General features: G+C 43.0%; 1 protein-coding gene across 1 annotated transcript in view; it reads left to right on the top strand.

Moving 5' to 3' along the window:
- Positions 1-267: 267 nt before the first annotated feature.
- Positions 268-20,495, top strand: part of wwc3 (WWC family member 3) — a 247,807-nt gene continuing 227,579 nt past the window's right edge. The window contains exon 1 of the mRNA XM_072260748.1: positions 268-559. Within this exon, the coding sequence (XP_072116849.1) occupies positions 429-559 (131 nt within the window). The 5' untranslated portion in view covers positions 268-428. The remainder of the gene's footprint in view (positions 560-20,495) is intronic.

Genomic DNA, 20,495 nt, shown 5'->3' with positions numbered 1-20,495 from the left:
TTTAAACAGCTCCACACTATTCCTCTATGTCCCAGACACATTCCTAGCTCCGATTCTCTTTTTGAGTTCCCCTTCCAAAACAAAAAGTTTTCTTTTTGGTGTTAATAATCACAACTTTTCTTCCAAAGATAATTCAAGACTGCAGGAGGATGGAAAAGATGCATTTGTCAAAAGGCTCCCCTTGTTTGGGATTGGCTGACGCAGAGCAATATATTAATAATTAATTACCTCACGAGCGAGAAAAAAAGTTTTATGCAAATAGCCATACCAATAGGGAATGAGGCAACGATCCTGGCCTGACAGCGACCCAACATGGAGGTGCAGGGGTAAAGAGCCATGAAAGCGGCGTCGGGCGCCTGGCGAGCGCTGTGTGCAGCCTCGGGAGCCGGCGTTTCGGGGCAAGGTGCTTAGAAAGGGGGGGCAGCGAGATGCCGAGGAGGAGGTCGAGCGGCGAGCTGCCCCTGCCCAACGGCTGGGAGGAAGCCCGCGATTTCGACGGCAGGGTCTTCTACATCGACCACAACACCCGGCAGACGAGTTGGATAGACCCGCGGGACAGGTAGGAGTAAAGGGAGGGGTGGGCGAGGGAGCCGCGCAGAAGCCCCTGTCTGTTGAGGGGACAACGACAGTATCCAAAATAAAAGTGACGGCGATTTGAAACAATTTGTCGGACGTCGGAGCTCGTTTTCCACGCACCACACAGACCGGGCGCCAGGATCGGCTCTCTGACAACTCCCCGGCTGTCATACGGCCGCTGACTCCTTAACTTATTTTCCAGTGAAACTTCCATTACATTTTAGTTTCATTCTCTCCCTTTCTTTTCCTATGGCATTTGGTTGCATCACCCTTTCCTTCTGCTGCCACCAACTTTTTGCTCCACTCTGAGGCAAGTTTTCCAATGGCTTTCTTCCCTTCTCAGAAAAGTTTCTCTTCGCTTTTGAACAAGTTTTAATTTTGCATGGATTGCTGGTTATCACGTTGTGTGATCTGTTCTGCCAAAGCTGGTTATTGTTTGAACTTTTTCCTCTTCCTTTCTACCCACCCAAACAGAGGAAATTCCACATCCATATCCTGCTATTTAATTTTTCTGTGTGTGTGTGTGTGTGTGTTCGTGTTCGTGTTCGTTCCCCCCCCCCCGAATTTTCTCCAATTCAGTCTGGTGACAAAACTTGTAGTGGCATCAGAATATTCTGCAGTGTTTATTGCGAGGAGGGTGGGAATAACCCACTCCAATTCGGGCACATTCCTAGCCCGTCCTTTCATTGTTAATATTTGGATCTAAAAAAGATTTAAGTTCTTGCTGCTGCTTCCACTGGCCAGTGTTTTTCTTTCCTGTGGGGTGCGGTAGGGTTGTGTGGAGATTTCCTGTGGTAATCCAACCTTCAGGGCTGACTGGAAGGCTCCTGCTATCTGTGTAGGTGCAGAAGCCATCTCTGACAGAATTGATTGCAAAGCTGAAGAGAACTATTTGTTTGGAAACACTGAAGTTATGAAGAGGGTGTACAAGTTGTCTAGTGTACATGGACTACTTTGAGCAATGGCAACCTTCCAGCAGATGTTTTCTTGTCAGTTTTATTATGGTGTTAGCTTGTCAGTGTTTTACATGGTGCAATAGAGTGGTATGTTTAGAAAAAAATTACAAATGAAAATAAAGGATTTGTATTTATATTGTGCTTCTCATGACCAGCGAGGCTTATAGATCTTAACAGCGAATTAACTTTTTTTTTGAAGTGTTTTTGTTTTCTCGTTTTGGAACACGGGTAGTGGAATTTTATTGACAATTTGTATTTAGTTAACTTTGCAGAATCTGCCTTTCAATATTACGGCCCAGACTTTGGTAAACTAAAGCAAACTTTCTGTCTGTAAATTGGCTTCTTTATTCCCTGCATTGTAGAACTTGGTATATTTTGAAAAGTACTGCATTAGTTATGAAGTGCATTGGGATGACTTCAAGTTGTGAAAGGTATGGCACAATAAAAAAAATCACTAATATAATAAGAGTTATTTGAAAACAATTCTATTTGCAGCATCAGATAAAAGCCTTTCATTAATTCATCATTTTAATGGAAATTAAGGACATGTACAGTGACCAAACATTGATGTCAAGAGTGTGATATGAAAAATATATATTTTTTAAATTTAATCCTGTTGAGAACAAATTGCCCCTCTTACTCATTTCATGTAGAAGTCTAATTAATTGAAGTTATCAGTCACAGATTATAAATATTTTAGTTGTTGACTGAGGATTTTCTGAGGCAAATGTTATTTTATCAGTTCTCTATTTGTTGCTCTTTCTGAGGTCATCATTGATTTTTCTTCAAATCCAGGTATGAACAAATTAGACAGATTTAGCAATTTGCACGTTCCTGCACAAAATTCCCTGCTACATTTCAAAAAACCGAAAACTGTTTGTACACCTATATCAGTTGCATATTCTCCAGTTGTTCTTCCTTTCCGTGCCTTGTGGCACATCAGGCAGCAACCTTTCAGTTTCTTTAGCGTTTTTGTCTGTTGTACAAGCCTGAGTTGGTAGCTCGATGCTCGACCTAGCACAGGTAGGAATTGTGCAAAGAGCTGAGCAGATTCGAACCTGGGATCACTCGCCTCAAAGTTCGGTGTGGATGCCACTACACCACCAGCTGCCTTATTTTACAATAAGCAATCAAATCTTTCTCAAGCTGATCTCACTAAGTGCCGATATAGCAAATTTTAAAAAAGCTACCCCTTATAATCCTGCATAATTAAAACAATATAAATAATTCTGTTTTGTATTTCAGGTTCATCTTATATTAATTAGAAATAGAATCTAATAGTAATATAATAGATTGCAATGGAAAAAGCGTACAGTGCAATACCTGAACATTTATGTGTAAGTTTTGTGCATTGGATCATGGCAAATTACATTCTGAGTTTCGCCTGATCAGAGATGAATTTCCAGTATTTATAATTAACTATTTCCAGAATAAATGGAATAATCTATGTTCATATAATGAAGGTTGATCCAGATAGAAGTCACGAGGGCTGCAGGGTGAATTTCTGGAGGGAAGATTGGGCTGGGAGATCTTGGAGAGATGACAGTGGCAGGACTGTGGCTGCTCCCAGTTGTGGGTTGAGGAAGGAAGTGGGTGGGATGGCTTCTGGGTCAGAGGCAGGCTGTGGAAGACCACTTTTGTGTGGTAATGGTGTGTGCATTTTGGAGGCTGAGGCTAAGTAATGATGGTACTTGGAGAGGAGAGGAAATGGGCGTGCCTTTTGTACTGGCTGGGCAGGAAAGCAGTTAGCCAAGTGGCAGGGTCCAAAGCCATCGGAAGGGTTGACATGGGGCCCAGCACGTCAGCTGGGTGTCTCCCTGGTTATTGATCTGATTGGTTCCTTTGACCGTGCTGCTGAGGAGATCACATGAGCCAGTCAGCAATACCGAGGGACTTCACAATGTGGGGTACAAATACACATTCACACGAGCAAAAGGATGATGTCTCCAGCTCTCATTTGTTGAAATTTGGAAGTGACCAGTAGTTTGTTGTGGAAACTTTTGCTTGGAGTCGCCCTTGATGACGCATGGTAAAAGCACAATGTGGAGAGGTGTTTCGTTTCCTTTCGTTTCCTGTGTCACTTTGGCAGCTGGACCCTGAAGGCAGCAATCGTAAAACCAAGCACAAAGAGGTTGGAATGCACTTTCCTTTGTCGCTTGCACTCACTTGCTTTTGATGCATTTTCCTTTTGCATACTTCTCGGAATATTGGCTCCTCAAACACAATTGCCTGTGAGAAGCAGGAGCCACAGCTTTAAAGGTTTGCTTTACTGATAGTTTAACTAATTTGCAAGGTATAAGCAGCAGATGCTGATTGAGTGTTCACTGGTTGCCAAGCAACTGGATGTATAGTATCTGATGTCATGGTTGCCAGTGTGTGAAGTGAATTGTGCATTTAAATGCAAGGCTTTAGTGTTTAAGTCTGTTTGCTTGAATTGACAGCTGCTAGTCTGGCCCTGATATACAGATGTCACTATAATAGGGTAGTGTCAACATTTACAATGATCATAAATGGGTGGATGAAGGAACATTGCAACTGGAGAAGGCCATTCTCTCCTCTAGGCAGCATGAACCAGATGCCCATGTGATGAGGCTATGTGTGAAATGTTTATATTAGTGAAGGTGAAGTGGATGTTGTCAGCTATTGCTGATCCATTACAAGTAATCTCAAAAATATTTAAACACGAGAAAGTCTGTGGATGCTTGGCTCGAAACGTTGGCTGTTTAATCATTTCCATAGATGCTGTCTGACTTGCTGCGTTCCTCCAGCATTTTGTATGGATTGCTCAAAAATGTTTTGTGCTTTCGTGATACCCCCTCACAACAGCAGTGACTGAGGACATCCTGAAAGTAACAGTTATTAAAATGCTTTGTCCTATTCCTCCTCACTCTGCCTCTCATGGCCCCTTTGCCTGTTTATTCCTCAATGTTCCCCTCCAACTTTAGTATTGGTGTACCATTCCAGATACAGTTTGAAAGGTAAACCGTTATTTCACCCATTATGGAAACCTGTCTTCATTGATTTGTACAGTTCAACTGCTCATATTTGAAGACAATTTTTCAGAGCATCTTTAAGTGGAATATGCTACCTTAGTTCAAAATTTAGCATTTTGGTTGCATCAAGTGTTTGAGCAAATTTCTGTGGTATTCTTCGGTTTTTAAGGGCAAAATTAAATGTTTTAATAGTGTTGTAATCTAATTATTGTAATAACGGCATGTACTGTACCGTTTTTTTTCCCTGTTGACGGAGGTGGCCCTCCTGTGATAACCTTCTGCACCCAGTGTAATGATCGTGATTACATCTGTAGTGTTTGGGACTCTATAGCTGGCTTGATTTAATCTGTTACTGGTTCGTCCCAGGCAAGTTGTGGGTTGCCTGTCAGGCAACTCAAGGACTTGTCATCCTACTTTTTATAAATGTTTATCTATGGATGTGACACTCATTTCCTCCAGGTGTTTATTCCCCAGTTAATCCAGGTGATCCCCACATTGTAATTGTTCGCCCTTGCAGAATTCACAAATCACTATCCAATAGTTTGAGATGTGGAATAAAATTATCTCTCTCAGAATTCTTGTGGGGAGGGGGAAGTAAAGAAATAAATTTTTTTTGCCTGTTTGCACATTTTAAGTTGATAATGTGACTTTGTGTTATGGGAAATTATAATATGAACTGTTTTATAAGAATGCATTTCCCTGTGATATGGCGTTCACCTGTACTTTTACAAATGGTGGGTTTAAGGTATAAGCTGTCCACTTGAAGAGTGAGGTCCAAAACACTTTTCGCCTACTTTTATTAAATAATGGCCAGTATAGCTTTGAAATAAATCTCCTGGCACATTTGTTCATTTCAAAGAGACCTTTTAAGCTGCCTCTATCAGTCACAGAGTCATAGAAATGTGCCCTTTGGCTCTTCGAGTTCCATTTACACTGTGCCATGTTACTGGATGTGGCTCTCCTAGAATGTTAACAGTGCCCTCTGCACATGCAATTAAGGATTGCAAATTTGCAGCCAGCGCCCTTGGGACAAAGCATTCAAGAAGACCCGGTCTGTATGTGGCCAGGCAGGTACTCTTTGTGGTGATTACTAATGCCCTCCAACTAATGAAGTAAGTTTTTGTAAAAAAAATAAATACTGTATTTACAAACTTACTTCAAAATATAAAAATCCATCCATCCACCCACGTCGCTAATGTGCTGCTTCCCTTAAGAATAAGTAATTTCTGTGTCTTTGGAATGGGCAACATCCAAAACTTAACCAACCCAACCTGGACTGAATTCTGTAGGCATATTGAATTCTAACCATCTTTATGTTGAATGACAAAATTGGGATGAGTGGAAGTTACTGAAATTGTGGTACTCTGAAACTCCTGGGTTCAATCTAAGTGGGATGCCAGTGAAATTAAACGTTCCGGAGAATTCCATCTGCGAGTTGTAAATGTGCAGTAGTTAATTGCTTCCAACCCAAGAAGGAAAGGAGGCACTGTAATCAGTGTCATCTGTCTGTCTGTAAATGCAGTACCTTGAAAGCAGTCTGCTGGATTTTGATCAAGCTTTCAACAGGAGTCCGAGAGTCAGAATCTCACAGGCAAATTATTGGACCATGTCCAACAGCAGTGCTGTGCCATGTGATATTGATTTTTTTTGGGAGATGATTGTTTCTGCAAATAATCAAATTTAGGAAGTAACTTGCATTCTTGTTACCTCATTAGTCGTCCACAATCTTTTGTACTCCTATCACGTTTTAATTTTAATAAGGGAGTATCTTAAGATGTATTTGTTCCTGCTTTGAAGTGGAATGAAAACGGACATTATACTGGTGTCTTTGCTGATTCTAAGGCATTCCTAAAAAACCTCTGAACCCAGTGAAATAATTTTGAAGCAGATTTACTGGTGTTCTGCACAAAGCAGTATGACCAGGTAATGGGCGATTAGCATGGCTCTATTACAGCGCGGGGTGTTCTGGAGTTCAGAGTTCAGTTCCGGTGTCGTTCTGTAAGGAGTCTCTGTATATCCTCCCCATGGAATGTGTGGGTTTTCCCTGGGTCCTCCAGTTTCCTCCCAGAGTCCAAAGACATAGCAGGTAGGTTAATTGGTCATTGTGAATTGAACCATGACTAGGTCAGGGTTAGTCGGGATTCATTGGGGGCTGCATGGCCAGAAGGATCTACTCCGCATTGTATCGCTAAGTGAATAAATAAGAACATGAGATACAGAAGCAGGAGTAGGCCATTTGGCCCCTTGTTGCCTGTTCTTCTTTTTCAATAAGCTTGTGGCATATCTTTTACCTTGGTGCCACTTTTCTGCATGAATCCCATATCCCTTGATTCCCTTCATCTGTTTTAATGAGGTTTGTTAATGGATGATATTGTCCAGGGCACTCAGCAAACTGCTCTTTTGCGGTTGTATTGGCAAAGTTTCTACATCCGCCTGAGAGGGTGGACAGGACCTTGGATTAATATTAAATCTGAAAGGCAGCATTTCCAACAAAGCTAGCATGCAAGTATTCTTCCTTATTTGGCTAACTTAAGGTAATGTATAACTTTTCACTGAGAACACCAATTTAGTTTAATTTGTTATCACGTTTGGTACAGACATCACGGGCAGTTGGGTCTGTTCCTGTGTTGTTTTGCTCTCTGTTCTCTGTCCTATGATGACACTAGGTAGTTAGGATATTGTGTCACCAAATTTCAATATCAAGCTCTTATAATGGAAGCATTTCAGCTTCACGATGACCTTGCTTTTCCCACAGCAATGGCAAAACTTGCATCTATGGTCACTGCACAGAGAAATTTATAATAATCAGAGTCGGCCACAAGTTTTCCATAAGTTGCTGTCAGTGATTCCAAAACACTGTTTTGTAGCTGCCTTCAAAGGCTGTGATGTGATGACAACCATGTATTTTTTACAAGCTATTTTTTGCGTTTGAAGGATGTTGAAATCGTTGTCTGGTTTTAAAGATGTATGAGATAAAATTAGTTATATCCTAAGACTTTTAAAGATCATTTTACAGGATTGTGGTTCTTTCAGGTGAATATTTCAAAATGCAATAGGTTGTAAATACATTTTTTTGTTTTCTCTTTTATCCAATTTGATGAAAGGTTCCAGAACTGAAAGATTAACTGTTTTTCTTTCCACACATACTGCGACCTGCTGAGTGTTACAGACATTCTGCTTTTTCTTTGCTATTTTTTACTCTCACAGCTAAAAGTTTACCTGTGCATTGCGTGATTTCATTCCAAGCTACTGATCTACAAGAGAGAGCCAATGCTTAGTACTTTTATTTTAGCAGCTGAGCAGCGCGATTGCCCATCAGAACCGGCTCTTATAAGAGTTAAGTGCTGACAGTTTTGACAAAAAGTAATTAGTATCGCTACTGGTTGCTTTCTTTAAACAATTATTAAATCAATTTCTGCTTGTGTCAAACTAAATATAATTCTAACACCAAAAAACTGAGATGAAAGATTTAGAGGGATATGGGACTGGCTTAGATGAGCATTTTTGCTGGCATGATGAGTTGGACTGAAGGGCTTGTTTTCATGCTGTATCGCTCTGTCAGTTTGCAACCAACAAAGTATTCTTCCAATTTAACACAATTTAGAAAATGTAGCAGTGAACTTGCACACAGCAAGCTCCTACAAATGGCAGTGTGAGGTAATGACTGTGTTTGTGGTCTTGATGATGGAGTAATGGCTCTGCTCTTCTCTCACACTGTGCCTGTGATGTCACCCGATAATGCATCTGCCTTGACTTTTTTTTCATTTGCTTCAGTATCCAGAGCAGAACTTAGATTCTACATCTTCTGACATACCATCAACCACTGGCAGGGAAATCAAATGGATGTTGCTGCAAAGGCTGCAACCAACATTCTGTTGACCCCGTACTCAAAAAGGTTGTTGGGTATCAGTGGTCAGTGAACTCAGCTACACACTGGGACAACTTACAATGGGCGATTAGCTAATTAACTTATCAAACCGCACACTTCTGGGTTGTAGGAGGAAACTGGAGCACCCAGAGGAAACTCATGTGATCAAAGCTCAAAGTAAATATATTATCCAAGCACAGAAATGTCACCATATACAATCCTGAGATTAATTTTCTTGCAGGCGTATTGAATGAATCTATAATAGAATATAACCATAATAGAATCAATGAAAGACCACACCAGCTTGGGCATTCAAACAGTATGCAGAGGATGATAAGCTGTAAGAAATAATAATCAGTAAATATGCAATATCTATCAAGAAGATGAGATGAAGAGTCCTTGAAAGTGAATCCATAGGTTGTGGGAACACTTCAATGATGGGATGATTGAAGTTATCCCCTTTGGTTCAAGAGCCTGATATTTGAGGGGTAATAACTGTTCCTGAAGCTGGTGGTGAGTCCTGAGGCTCCTGTACCACGTTCCTGATGGCAGCAGCGAGAAGAGAGCATGTTCTGGATGTTGGGGGTCCCTGATGATGGATACTGCTTTCCTGTGACAGTGCTTCATGTAAATGTGCTCAGTAGTGGGCCATGATGGACTGGGCTGTATCCATTATTTTTTTGTAGCATTTCCCATTCAAGGGCATTGGTGTTTCCATACCAGGCTGTGATGCAGCCAGTCAATATACTGTCCACCACAATCTCTAGTAGTTTGTCAGTGTTATAGAAGTCATCCTGAATCTTCTCAAATTCCGAAGGAAGTAGAGGTGCTGCTGTGCTTTCTTCGCAATTGCATTTGTGTTCTCCGTGGATTGTCACCTTGTCGCAGTGGAGCAGCTTGTGTGGTCCTGTGATCCCGAGAGCAATGCCATCTGGAACAATCCAACCAAGACCTCAGCGGTGGAACAGGCGGACGAAGTTACTTCGAACTCAGCGGCTGTGAAGGCGGATGAAGGCTGCAACAAATCCATCAGCTCCAATCGTCGTGGTTTCCATTCCATTGGAATCAGTTGGTTGATTTGTGAAGTATCGTGTGCTTTTTGGAGTGCAACATCAAGTACACATTAAACAAATAACACGCACAGGTGTCTTCGTTCTGTGGGCCACTTCTTCAGAATGAAGACCATCATCCTCGACCTCGAGGGATTGCCTTGACGATGACTTGTGTGCTGGGCCTAGAACTGCCCTCTGAAATGATAACACCAATGAATTTAAAGTTGCTGACCCGCTCCACCTTTGGTCACCTGATGAGGACCTTCGGTTCCTTCCTGCTCAAATCAATAATCAGCTCCTCAGTCTTGCTGGATATTGAGAGGTGGTTGTTGTGGCACTACTCAGCCAGATTTTTAATCTCCCTCTTATATGCTGATTCATCACCACCTTTGATTTGGTTTGCAAGTTTGCTGACGACACCACTGTTAAATATGGCATTGGAGCTGTGCTTCGCCACACAGTCACAAGTGTAAAGTGAGTAGAGCGGGGGGGGGGGGGGGTAAACACACAGTCTCGTGGTGCACCAGTGCTGATAGGGAGAACATGCAAACTACTGGATTTCTGGCATGGTGAGGCAGGAATTATACTACCTTTGTCGCTCTGCTGCTTTGAGTGAGGAGATTATGGATGTAGTATCTCCTCAATGAGCAAGCACATGTATCAGGTTGAAACTGCTGTCAGATGGGATGTTAAATTTTTTCTTTGGTAAAGGTAGATGATTACCAGAGCGGGACCAATATCCTTGCAGGGAAATTTGCAAGTGCCACATGGTGTGCGGGGGGTGGGGCATGTTAAACTAGATTGGGAGGGGTACGGGATTTTGAAAGGAGCACGTCATGGGACAAAGCAGTCGCCAGCAAGCCTCGTAATTAGGATAGCCAAGACACAGCAAGTGCAGGGAGAGGAATACCAAGTCTATTTCAATACTCAACTTTTAACAGGGAAGACAGAGAATACACAGAATGGGTTGCGATATTAAGGGCATAACAGAAAAATGGCTGAGAGAAGAGCAGGACTGACTGCACAGTATTCCAGGGCTCAGATGATACAGGCGTGAGAGAGGAGATAAACAAGTAGGCATGTTACCTTCTTGATAAGGGAGGACATTACAGCAGTGTTTGATGTTGACATTCTGGGTGGGGGTGGGGTGTCTAGTGAGGCCATATGGGTAGAATTTAGAATGCTGAGCAGTTATGTAGCAAAATTGCTCATAGAGAATAATAGGGTTGTATTAGTGGGAGATGTTAATTTCCTTGATATTGATTGGACCATCCCAAGTGTTAAAGCCCTGAATGGCGTAAAATTTGTGAAATGTGTCCAGGAGAGTCAATGTATAGCAGGACCCACGTGGGGGTGGAGTGCAGTACTGGCCTTCCTCTCTGGGAATGAGATAGAATGAGTAACTGAAGTAGCAGGCAGGGAGATGTGTAGCTCTAGCAGCTGTAATTCTATTATTTTTAATGTCATCATGATAAAGGATAGGGCAAGACCACAGGTAGGGTCCTAAACTGGGCAGGGCTAGTTTTGGGAGAATCAGACAGGATCTACCAGTGGTCAATTGTGTGAGCCTGTTTGAAGGCAAAGGAACAAATGGCGAATGGGAGGTTTTAAGAGGGTGATAACAAGTCTCCTGGAGCAGCATGTTCCAGTTGGGGTGAAAGGTAAACCTGGCAAGTTTACAGAACCTTGGAGCAACACGCTGGAGGTACTCAGCAGGTCGGGCAGCATCTGTGGAAACGTCGACACATCGTTTCCACGGATGCTGCCCGACCTGCTGTGTTCCTCCAGCGTGTTGTGAGTGTTGCTTTGACCCCAGCATCTGCAGATTATTTTGTGCTTACAGAACCTTGGGTGATGAGAGAGACTGAGACTAATCAAGAAAAAGGAGGAAGTTGGGTGTAAGAAAAAGGAGGAAGCATACTATGGGTTTAAGAGGTTGGGACTGAGCAGATTGCTTACCGATGATCAAAAGATTAAGAATACTTTTAAGAGGAAGATCAGGAGGGCAGAGAGAGGGTGTGAAATGCACCTGGCAAGTAAGGTTAAGAAAAATCCCAAGAAGTTCTATAGCAGTATTAAGAGTAAAGGGGTGGCTAGACAGTGGGTAGTTCCCCTTGGAGATCAGCAGGGCCATCTACTATGTCTTGAGCTTCAGGAGATAGGTGAAATTTTTAATGAATATTTCTTGTTGGTGTTACTGAGGAGAAAGTTATGATTGCTCAAGAGATAATGAAAATAATTGGAGATGTTTTGGAGACCATTCATATTGCCAAGGAAGAGGGATTTCCAGCTTAAAAGCACATTAAGGTGGATAAATCCCCAGAGTGAGACCGAGGCAGAGACTGACTTTGTGAGAGGCTAGAGAGGAAATTGTGGAGGTCCTCGCGGACATATTTGCTTGATTTTTAGCCACTGGTGAAGTTCCTAAAGACTGAAAAGTGGTTTATGTTATTCCATTATTTAAGAAGGGTAGCAAGGACAAGACAGGAAACTACAGGCCAATCAGCCTGATGTGAGTAGCTGGCAAGTTACAGGAAGGAAGCCTGAGGGACAGGATCTGCCAGTGTTTGGATAGATAGTCTGATTTGGAGGAGTCAGCATGGCTCTGTGTACCAGTATGCTTATTGAAACTTTGAGGTGTTTTTATGAACTGGAAAGTTTGAGTGTAGGACAGTGGACGTTGTCTATTTAGACTTTAGCAAGGTTTCTACAAGGTGCTGCATGGTAATTTGATCCGGACAGGTAGGTCCCACGGAATCCAGGGAGAGCTAGTTGATTAGATCCATTGACTTCACTAACTTCCGTTAATGCCCCTCCTCCCCTTCTTACCCCATCCCTTATTTATTTTTTTCCCCTTTCTTTCTCTCTCTTTTTTCTCCCTCTGTCCCTCTTGCTAAATCTTCCTCTGATGCTCCCCTCCCCCTTTCTTTCTCCCTAGGCCTCCTGTCCCATGATCCTCTCCCTTCTCCAGCCTCTATCCTTTTTGCCAATTAACTTTCCAGCTCTTAGCTCCATCCCTCCCCCTCCTGTCTTCTCCTATCATTTTGGATCTCCCCCTCCCCCTCGCACTTTCAAATCTCTTACTATCTCTTCTTTCAATTAGTCCTGACGAAGGATCTTGGCCTGAACTGTCGATTGTACCACTTCCTATAGATGCTGCCTGGTCTGCTGCGTTCCACCAGCATTTTGTGTGTGTTGCTTGAACTTCCAGCATCTGCAGATTTCCTTGTGTTTGAGTAGATCCAAAATTGGCTTAGAGGTAGGAAGTAGAGATTGGTGGTTGAATAGAGAGCAGTGATGAATGTTATGCTATAATAGTCTGTGTTATAAATGATTTGGATGTGAAAGAACAAGGCTTGATCATTAAGTTTGCAGATGACACAAAATTAGGAGTGTCATTCATAGTGAAGAACAGTGTTGTAGATTACAAGGGGATCTTGATCAATATGCTGAGGAGCAGCAAATGGATTTCAATACAGAGAAGTGTGAGCTGATGCATCTTGCAAAGTCAATCAAGTGTAGGACTTGCACTACTATTGGTCGGGCACTAGGGAGTGTCATGGAACAGAGAGACCTAGGAGGACAAGTGCCTCGTTTATTGAAAGCGGCATCACAGGTGGGGTGATGAAAAGCACATTTAGCAAATAGGCCTTAATCAGTCAGGACAATGAATATAGGAGTTGGGACATTATCTTTCAGTTGTGTAAGTTGTTGGTGAGACCACACTTGGAGGGCTGTGTATAATTATGGCTACCCTAAAGATGTACTTAAACTGGAAAATGCACAGAAGAAATTTGAGGATGTTGCCAGGACTAGAGGGTGTGACTGTAAGGGAGAGATTGGCTGGGCTAGGTCTTAATTCTTTGGAACATAGGCATATGAGGGGCAACCTTACATAAATGTCTAAAACTAGGAGTGGCACGGATAAGTAGATGGTAACGGGCTTTTCTCTAGGATCGGGGAGTCTAAAACTATGGAGCATATATTTAAACTGAGATTTAAAAGGGACCTATTTTCATGCAGATGACATCATGATCTGGTATGGAAATAACAATGCTCTTGAACAGAATAACCGATTTAAAAACTGGTAGATACATCCCAGTCCATCACGGATAAAGCCCTCCCCACCATTAAGCACATCCACACAGAGCACTGTCACGAGAAACCTGCATCAATCATCAAGGACCCCCACCATCTTGGCCATGCTCTCTTCTCACTGCTGCTATCAGGAAGAAAGACACAGGAGCTTCAGGACCCACACCACCAAGTTCAGGAACAGTTATGCCCCCCCAACCATCGGCCTCTTGAACCAGAGGGGATAACTTCAGTCACCCAACATCGAACTGTTCCCACAACCCGTGGACTCGCCTTCAAGGACTCTTCATCTCATGTTCACAATATTTATTTATTTATTTATTATTATTTTTTTCTTTTAGTATTTGCATGGTTTATTGTCTTTTGTACACTGGGTGTTTGTTGTAGTATGCAGTTTTTCATTGATTCTATTGTGTTGCTTTGAGTGGATGTAGTGAGGGTGTTTCCTGTAGTGGGGGAATCTAGGACCGGAGGCCACAACCACAAAATCGAGTGATGCCCATTTAGAACAGAGATGAGGAGGAATTTCTTTAGCCAGAGAGGGGTGAATCTGTGGAATTCATTGCCACAGACGGCTGTGGAGGACAAGTCATTGGGTATATTTAAATAGAGGTTGCTGGGTTCTTCAAAGGTTGAGGAGAGAAGGCAGGAGAATAGGGTTGAGAGGAATAATAAATCAGCCATGATGGAATATTGGAGCAGACTCAAGGGGCCAAATGGCCTAATTCTGTTCCTATGTCTTATGGTCTTGCATCACTAGGATGCCCCATCATCCCAACTTCTGATTTCTGCTAGTATACAAAACTATATCAAACCCAGCCTGCATGCACCTCATCCCTCTGGTAGCCTTGTGTGGGAAAGTCAGCATTAAGAAATGTCCCCTCATTCCACAAATAGTTGACCCTTTGTCCTAGTTTGCTTCAGTTTTGTCAGCTGAAGGAATCAAGATCTTGACAGTTACACTCTCAATTCTTCTTAGAATGTGTGCTGCATGGATCGAGCATTCAGCACCTGAGGTGGTTGTAGAATAGGTAGTAATGAATTAGCTGACTCATCAAGCTTGCCTGTACTTACGAAGTCTAGGCCGTCACAAGTAAGTGTTCCTTCTCTCCCAACTGTCTAGCAGCAGAACTATTGAAATGTGAAATGAATAAACTGGGAATTTCTGACATGCCCAGGTAATTATTAGAACCAAGCTTATCTGTAATTCTGAAATGCAGAAGCAAGCATCTATAGCATTCCATAACACTTCAATTCACAAGTTATTTGTTTATTGAGATACAGTGTGGAATGGGCCCTTTGAGTCACGCCGCTCTGCGACTCCTGATTTAACCCTAGGCTAATCATGGAACAATTCGTAATGACCAACTAACCCATCAACTGGTATTTTTGGACTGTGGGAGGAAACCGGAGCACCCAGAAGAAACAGGGAGAACATGCATACTCCTTATAGACAGTGGTGGGAACTGAACCGGTTTGCTGGTACTGTAAAGTGTTGTGCTACATGTGGATGGTAGAGCAAAAAGAAAATAATCTTGCATTTTTGTTCCAGCCTGATATTTTATATATTTTTTTTAAAAAAATGTTATCTGTAGTTGTTGCCAAAAGGTGCTTTGTGTCTGGACACCTTTGTGATTGGCTGATGATCAGTACACTACTTTGTCATATTTTGTTGTGTGTTTCTAACATTTTTAGCTTAGCCATAATAGAATTGAATGGCATTTCCAGCCTTAGAGACTGACAGCTTTGACAAACATTGATGCAGCTGTAAAGAAAGCAAGACAGCAGCTTTATTTCATTAGGAATTTGAGCAGATTTGGTTTCTCACCTAAAACACTCAAACTTATACAGGTGTACCATAGAGAGCGTTCTGACGGGCTGCATCACCGTCTGGGCTGGGGTTGGGGGGGTGGGGCTACAGCACAGGTTCAAAGTAAGTAGCAGAGAGTTGTAAAATTAGTCAGCCCCATCATGGGACATCTTCAAGGAATGATGCCTCAGGAAGGCAGCGTCCATCATTAAGGACCCTCACCACCCTGGACATGCCCTCTTCATTGTTATCATCAGGAAGGAGGTACAGGAGCCTGAAGGCACACACTGAATGACTGCGGAACAGCTTCTTTCCCTCTGCTGCCTGATTTCTAAATGAACACTGAATCCATAACGACGACCTCACCACTTTAAAAATTAATTTCTATTTCTTGCACCTCTTGTTTTAACTATTTAATATATATAGTATGTATAATTACTGAAATTGTTTTATTTCTTTATTTGTCATGTATTGCATTTTACCACCGTCACAAAGTTAACAAATGTCATGACATATGCCAGTGATATTAAACCTGATTCTGAAAGCATGGTACCACAAGGGCACTGGGAAACTCTGTGGATGTAATCCGCTTTGGGATTTCATTGGTAAATTGGCATTGCAAACTTTTGTTGAATTTGAGTTGATTTGATTTTAAATTATCAAGGCAGAACTGAGCAATTTTTGAGCTGAAAACCAGTGTGGTTTAGGGAGACTCTTATGCTTGTTCTAGATTATGAATATTTTGTTATATTTGCATGTGTAATAGTACACACGCAAATAGCAGTTACCAGCTGCCAAAATTCACTTTAGTTCAACTGTATTATATCTTCTGGGAGCTGGCAAGTTTAGTCAAATTTATGTCATTCTGATAATTAAAATTGACTGGTGGCACCTGGATGTTTGTTGGACACGCAGAGGATTGTCGATTCTTTGTCTTCACACATTTTGTCAGAGAAGTGTATCATAGGAACAAACTGACTGTCATGATGCTTTTTTAATAGCCTTGTTGATGTCCCAAAGTGTTATGCTCCCAGTGAAATGTTTTCAGTGTCATTGCATTTGTATTGTTAGCAGTGCAATTTGCTAATGACCAGATTAGCGATTACTTAATTGGTGATTAGGAAAGCAGTGGTTGCCATGGGATAAATGCATGAATAACAGATTATTTGGGTTTGTTCCAAAGGAAGGTTGCAAGTAAGTAAGCGTATTCTTTTTCTGTCCTCCTTGTAGCCTCATTTATTTGGAACACCAGCTTCTTACACTGTCATCTTCTCTAAATCGATTCCTTTCTCTGAACTTTACCCAACACCCCACTGCTTGAACTTTTCCCATCTATGCACGTTGCGCACCTTGCCCAAGTCACTCAAAGGAGTGAGAAGTGAGCAGCAGGAGGAATTGAGTAGGTTGGGCAGCATCTGCAGAGGGGAAATAGGTAATCGCCCTTTCAGGTCACCACCCTTCCTTTGGACAGAGAGGGCAGAGGAGAGATAGAAACATAGAAAATAGGTGCAGGAGTAGGCCATTCGGCCCTTCGAGCCTGCACCGCCATTTATTATGATCATGGCTGATCATCCAACTCAGAACCCTGCCCCAGCCTTCCCTCCATACCCCCTGACCCCCGTAGCCACAAGGGCCATATCTAACTCCCTCTTAAATATAGCCAATGAACTGGCCTCAACTGTTTCCTGTGGCAGAGAATTCCACAGATTCATCACTCTCTGTGTGAAGAAGTTTTTCCTAATCTCGGTCCTAAAAGGCTTCCCCTCTATCCTCAAACTGTGGTCTCTCGTTCTGGACTTCCCCAACATCGGGAACAATCTTCCTGCATCTAGCCTGTCCAATCCCTTTAGGATCTTATACGTTTCAATCAGATCCCCCCTCAATCTTCTAAATTCCAACGAGTACAAGCCCAGCTCATCCAGTCTTTCTTCATATGAAAGTCCTGCCATCCCAGGAATCAATCTGGTGAACCTTCTTTGTACTCCCTCTATGGCAAGGATGTCTTTCCTCAGATTAGGGGACCAAAACTGCACACAATACTCCAGGTGTGGTCTCACCAAGGCCTTGTACAACTGCAGTAGTGCCTCCCTGCTCCTGTACTCGAATCCTCTCGCTATAAATGCCAGCATACCATTCGCCTTTTTCACCGCCTGCTGTACCTGCATGCCCACTTTCAATGACTGGTGTATAATGACACCCAGGTCTCGTTGCACCTCCCCTTTTCCTAATCGGCCACCATTCAGATAATAATCTGTTTTCCTATTTTTGCCACCAAAGTGGATAACTTCACATTTATCCACATTAAATTGCATCTGCCATGAATTTGCCCACTCACCCAACCTATCCAAGTCACCCTGCATCCTCTTAGCATCCTCCTCACAGCTAACACTGCCACCCAGCTTCGTGTCATCCGCAAACTTGGAGATGCTGCATTTAATTCCCTCATCCAAGTCATTAATATATATTGTAAACAACTGGGGTCCCAGCACTGAGCCTTGCGGTACCCCACTAGTCACCGCCTGCCATTCTGAAATGGTCCCGTTTATTCCCACTCTTTGCTTCCTGTCTGCTAACCAATTCTCCACCCACACCAATACCTTACCCCCAATACCGTGTGCTTTAAGTTTGCACACTAATCTCCTGTGTGGGACCTTGTCAAAAGCCTTTTGAAAATCCAGTGTAGCCAGTGTAAAGAGGAGAGGTGGGCAAGAGCTTGCAAGTGATGGATGGATCCATGTAAAGCGGGGTGATAGGCTGATGGAGGTTTGCTCCTAATTCCAGCACTGCTAGGCTCTTGCCTCTGCTTAAAGGACCAAGGTGAGCATTGTGAGTGGCTCCCTCTTCGGTGGATATGGGGCAGGAATTTGTGCAAATCTTTGATGATGTTACATATCTTCAAGGGAACATTAGGAACATACTTTTCCTCTGTCCATCTTGTAACCTCTTTTCAGTGGCAGAACTCAGCATAGAGAATATTTCGGGACTCTGCCAATGAACATCCCAGAAACATGGTTTCTGCCTTTTAGAATCCACTTAGTGTTACTAGCAACACCTTGGTTAGGTTGGCCTTCTTTCTTGAAAGTGTCTCTATTGTGTGGGAGATGAGCTTGTGGATCTGTGACTGAGGTTCTGATTTCTGATTTCACATGCAACAGACAAATATGGTTGGACACTTGACTGGGAGTTGTACAAATTCCCCTGCACATTGACGTTATCTCAAAGTACCCGCATAGTTTCACAAAGCACATCCTGATCCAAATTTCCATCAGTTAAAAATTTGAAGGTTCTTTTTAAAAAAAAAGGTAGAAGCAGCATTTAGGCCAAAGAGTTGCACAGAACAGAAACCGGCTCTTTTACCCATTGTATCCCCAATACTATAATCCTCCTACCTACATAATCCCGTTTATTCTCCCAGCATTCCTATCATCTGCCCCAGAGCTTGCCTCTCAATATGTACCAGGTGTAAAATACGGTGGCTGATTGACCAGCTAATCTGTGATATGGAAGGTCCCAGTGGAATCCCATAGGGTCACTGTGCAAACTTCACACAGTCTGTGGTACCAGAAGTCAGGACTGAACCCAGGTTGCTGTGAAGAGGCACAGTACTGCCCAAAAGATAACATCTGCTTTACTAAGCCAGGACCATCAGACGTTTTCATGTTTTACCTGCTTCATTTTCTGATGATAGTGCTGAATCCAGGGAGGAAGAAGAATCATTCTTCCTTTCAATAGAAAGCCCCAGTTTCAATAAGTTGAAGACAGATCAAGAACTCAAAGCCCTTTTCCTTCAGAGCTGAATTCTGGTTCTTAGTCTCTGATCTCTGTTAATTTTTAGACCTTCAGCAGGGTTGCTGTCTGCTACTGAAGCCTTGATGTTTCTCATTTGGGGTGTTGTGTTGCCATGAGATCTTGTGCTTATCTTTCTCCCCCCCACCCCCCCCCCACCACCACCTAGAGGGTGGCTGCAGATATGGGGTCAGGGGTACTGGAGTATATTTTCCATCCAGAGGCCATTGCTACTGCCTGCTTTGCACCTTAGCTCAGCCCGTCACTGATGGAATGCCACTTAACAATGGCACGTGGATAGGCTGTGGGCTGCTTCTGATGACTGAAGAAGAAGTTGCTGAGGGTTGGGCGCTGATGTGGGGTGGGGGTAGTATAGAAGGTATAGTGGCTAGCCGAGAGCCAGAGGAATAGAGGGAGGAGGGGCCAAATCAGAGGGTGTGTGTGTCAGGGTTGGGGAGAGAGAGAATATGAGAGAAGTAGTTTTGGGGATTAAAAGAGAAAGAATGAGTCAAGTGGTAGTGATTGTGAAATTGGTTTAGGGAAGTCTGTGTCGGAGTCAGAGGGAGAGTTGAGTGCATGTTGACAGGTACCCGTACACCTGCCTACCCAGATGTTAATCTGCATGTAGCAAAAACTAATTGGTAGTCTATTTGAATCTCCTTGCCAGGAGACCAGACCTTGCTGTATTGGGTACGTATCTGAATAGGAAGCAGAATTAAAATGAGTGGCCACCAGGAAATCCCACCTGTTGTGGACAGAGCAAAGGTACTTGGCTAAGTGGTCCCCCAATTTACATAGGATCTCTTTGATATAGAGAAGGCCATACTGGGAGCACTGCATAGAATAGATGACCCAGACAGACGTGCAGGTGAAGTGTTGCCTCACCTGGAAGGACAGTTTGGAGTCCTGAAAGGTGGTGAAAGGGAAGATGAAGAGGTAGGTCTTAACAGCTATCCCACTTGCAGGGATAAATGCCAGGAGGGAGATCAGGGAGGAAGTACGAATAGACAGGGTAGTCACAGTGTGAGTGATCCCTGTAGAGAATTGGTGGCGGGGAGGGAAAGATGTGTTTGGTGGTAGGATCCTGTTGAAGATGGCAGAAATTACAGGAAAAAAACTGCAAGTCTTTTGGGGTCATCTACCATATCCGATACTTCCTCTACATTGGTGAGACCTGATGTAAATCGGGGGGCCTGTTTATCGAGAGGCTCTGTCTTCTGCAGGTGGGATTTCCCAATGGACACCTATTTTAATTCTGCTTCCCCTTCCCATTCCGATATGTTAGCTCATGGCTGCCTCTACTGCTGCAATAAAGCCACTATCAGGTGTGCGGAGCAAATCCTCATGTTGGGTAGCCTC

This window comes from Mobula birostris, chromosome 6 (assembly GCF_030028105.1).
Source record: "Mobula birostris isolate sMobBir1 chromosome 6, sMobBir1.hap1, whole genome shotgun sequence".
Taxonomy (NCBI): Eukaryota; Metazoa; Chordata; class Chondrichthyes; order Myliobatiformes; family Myliobatidae; genus Mobula; species Mobula birostris.
The sequence above is the reverse complement of the archived record's forward strand: the minus strand, read 5'-3'. Positions and strand labels throughout refer to the sequence as shown.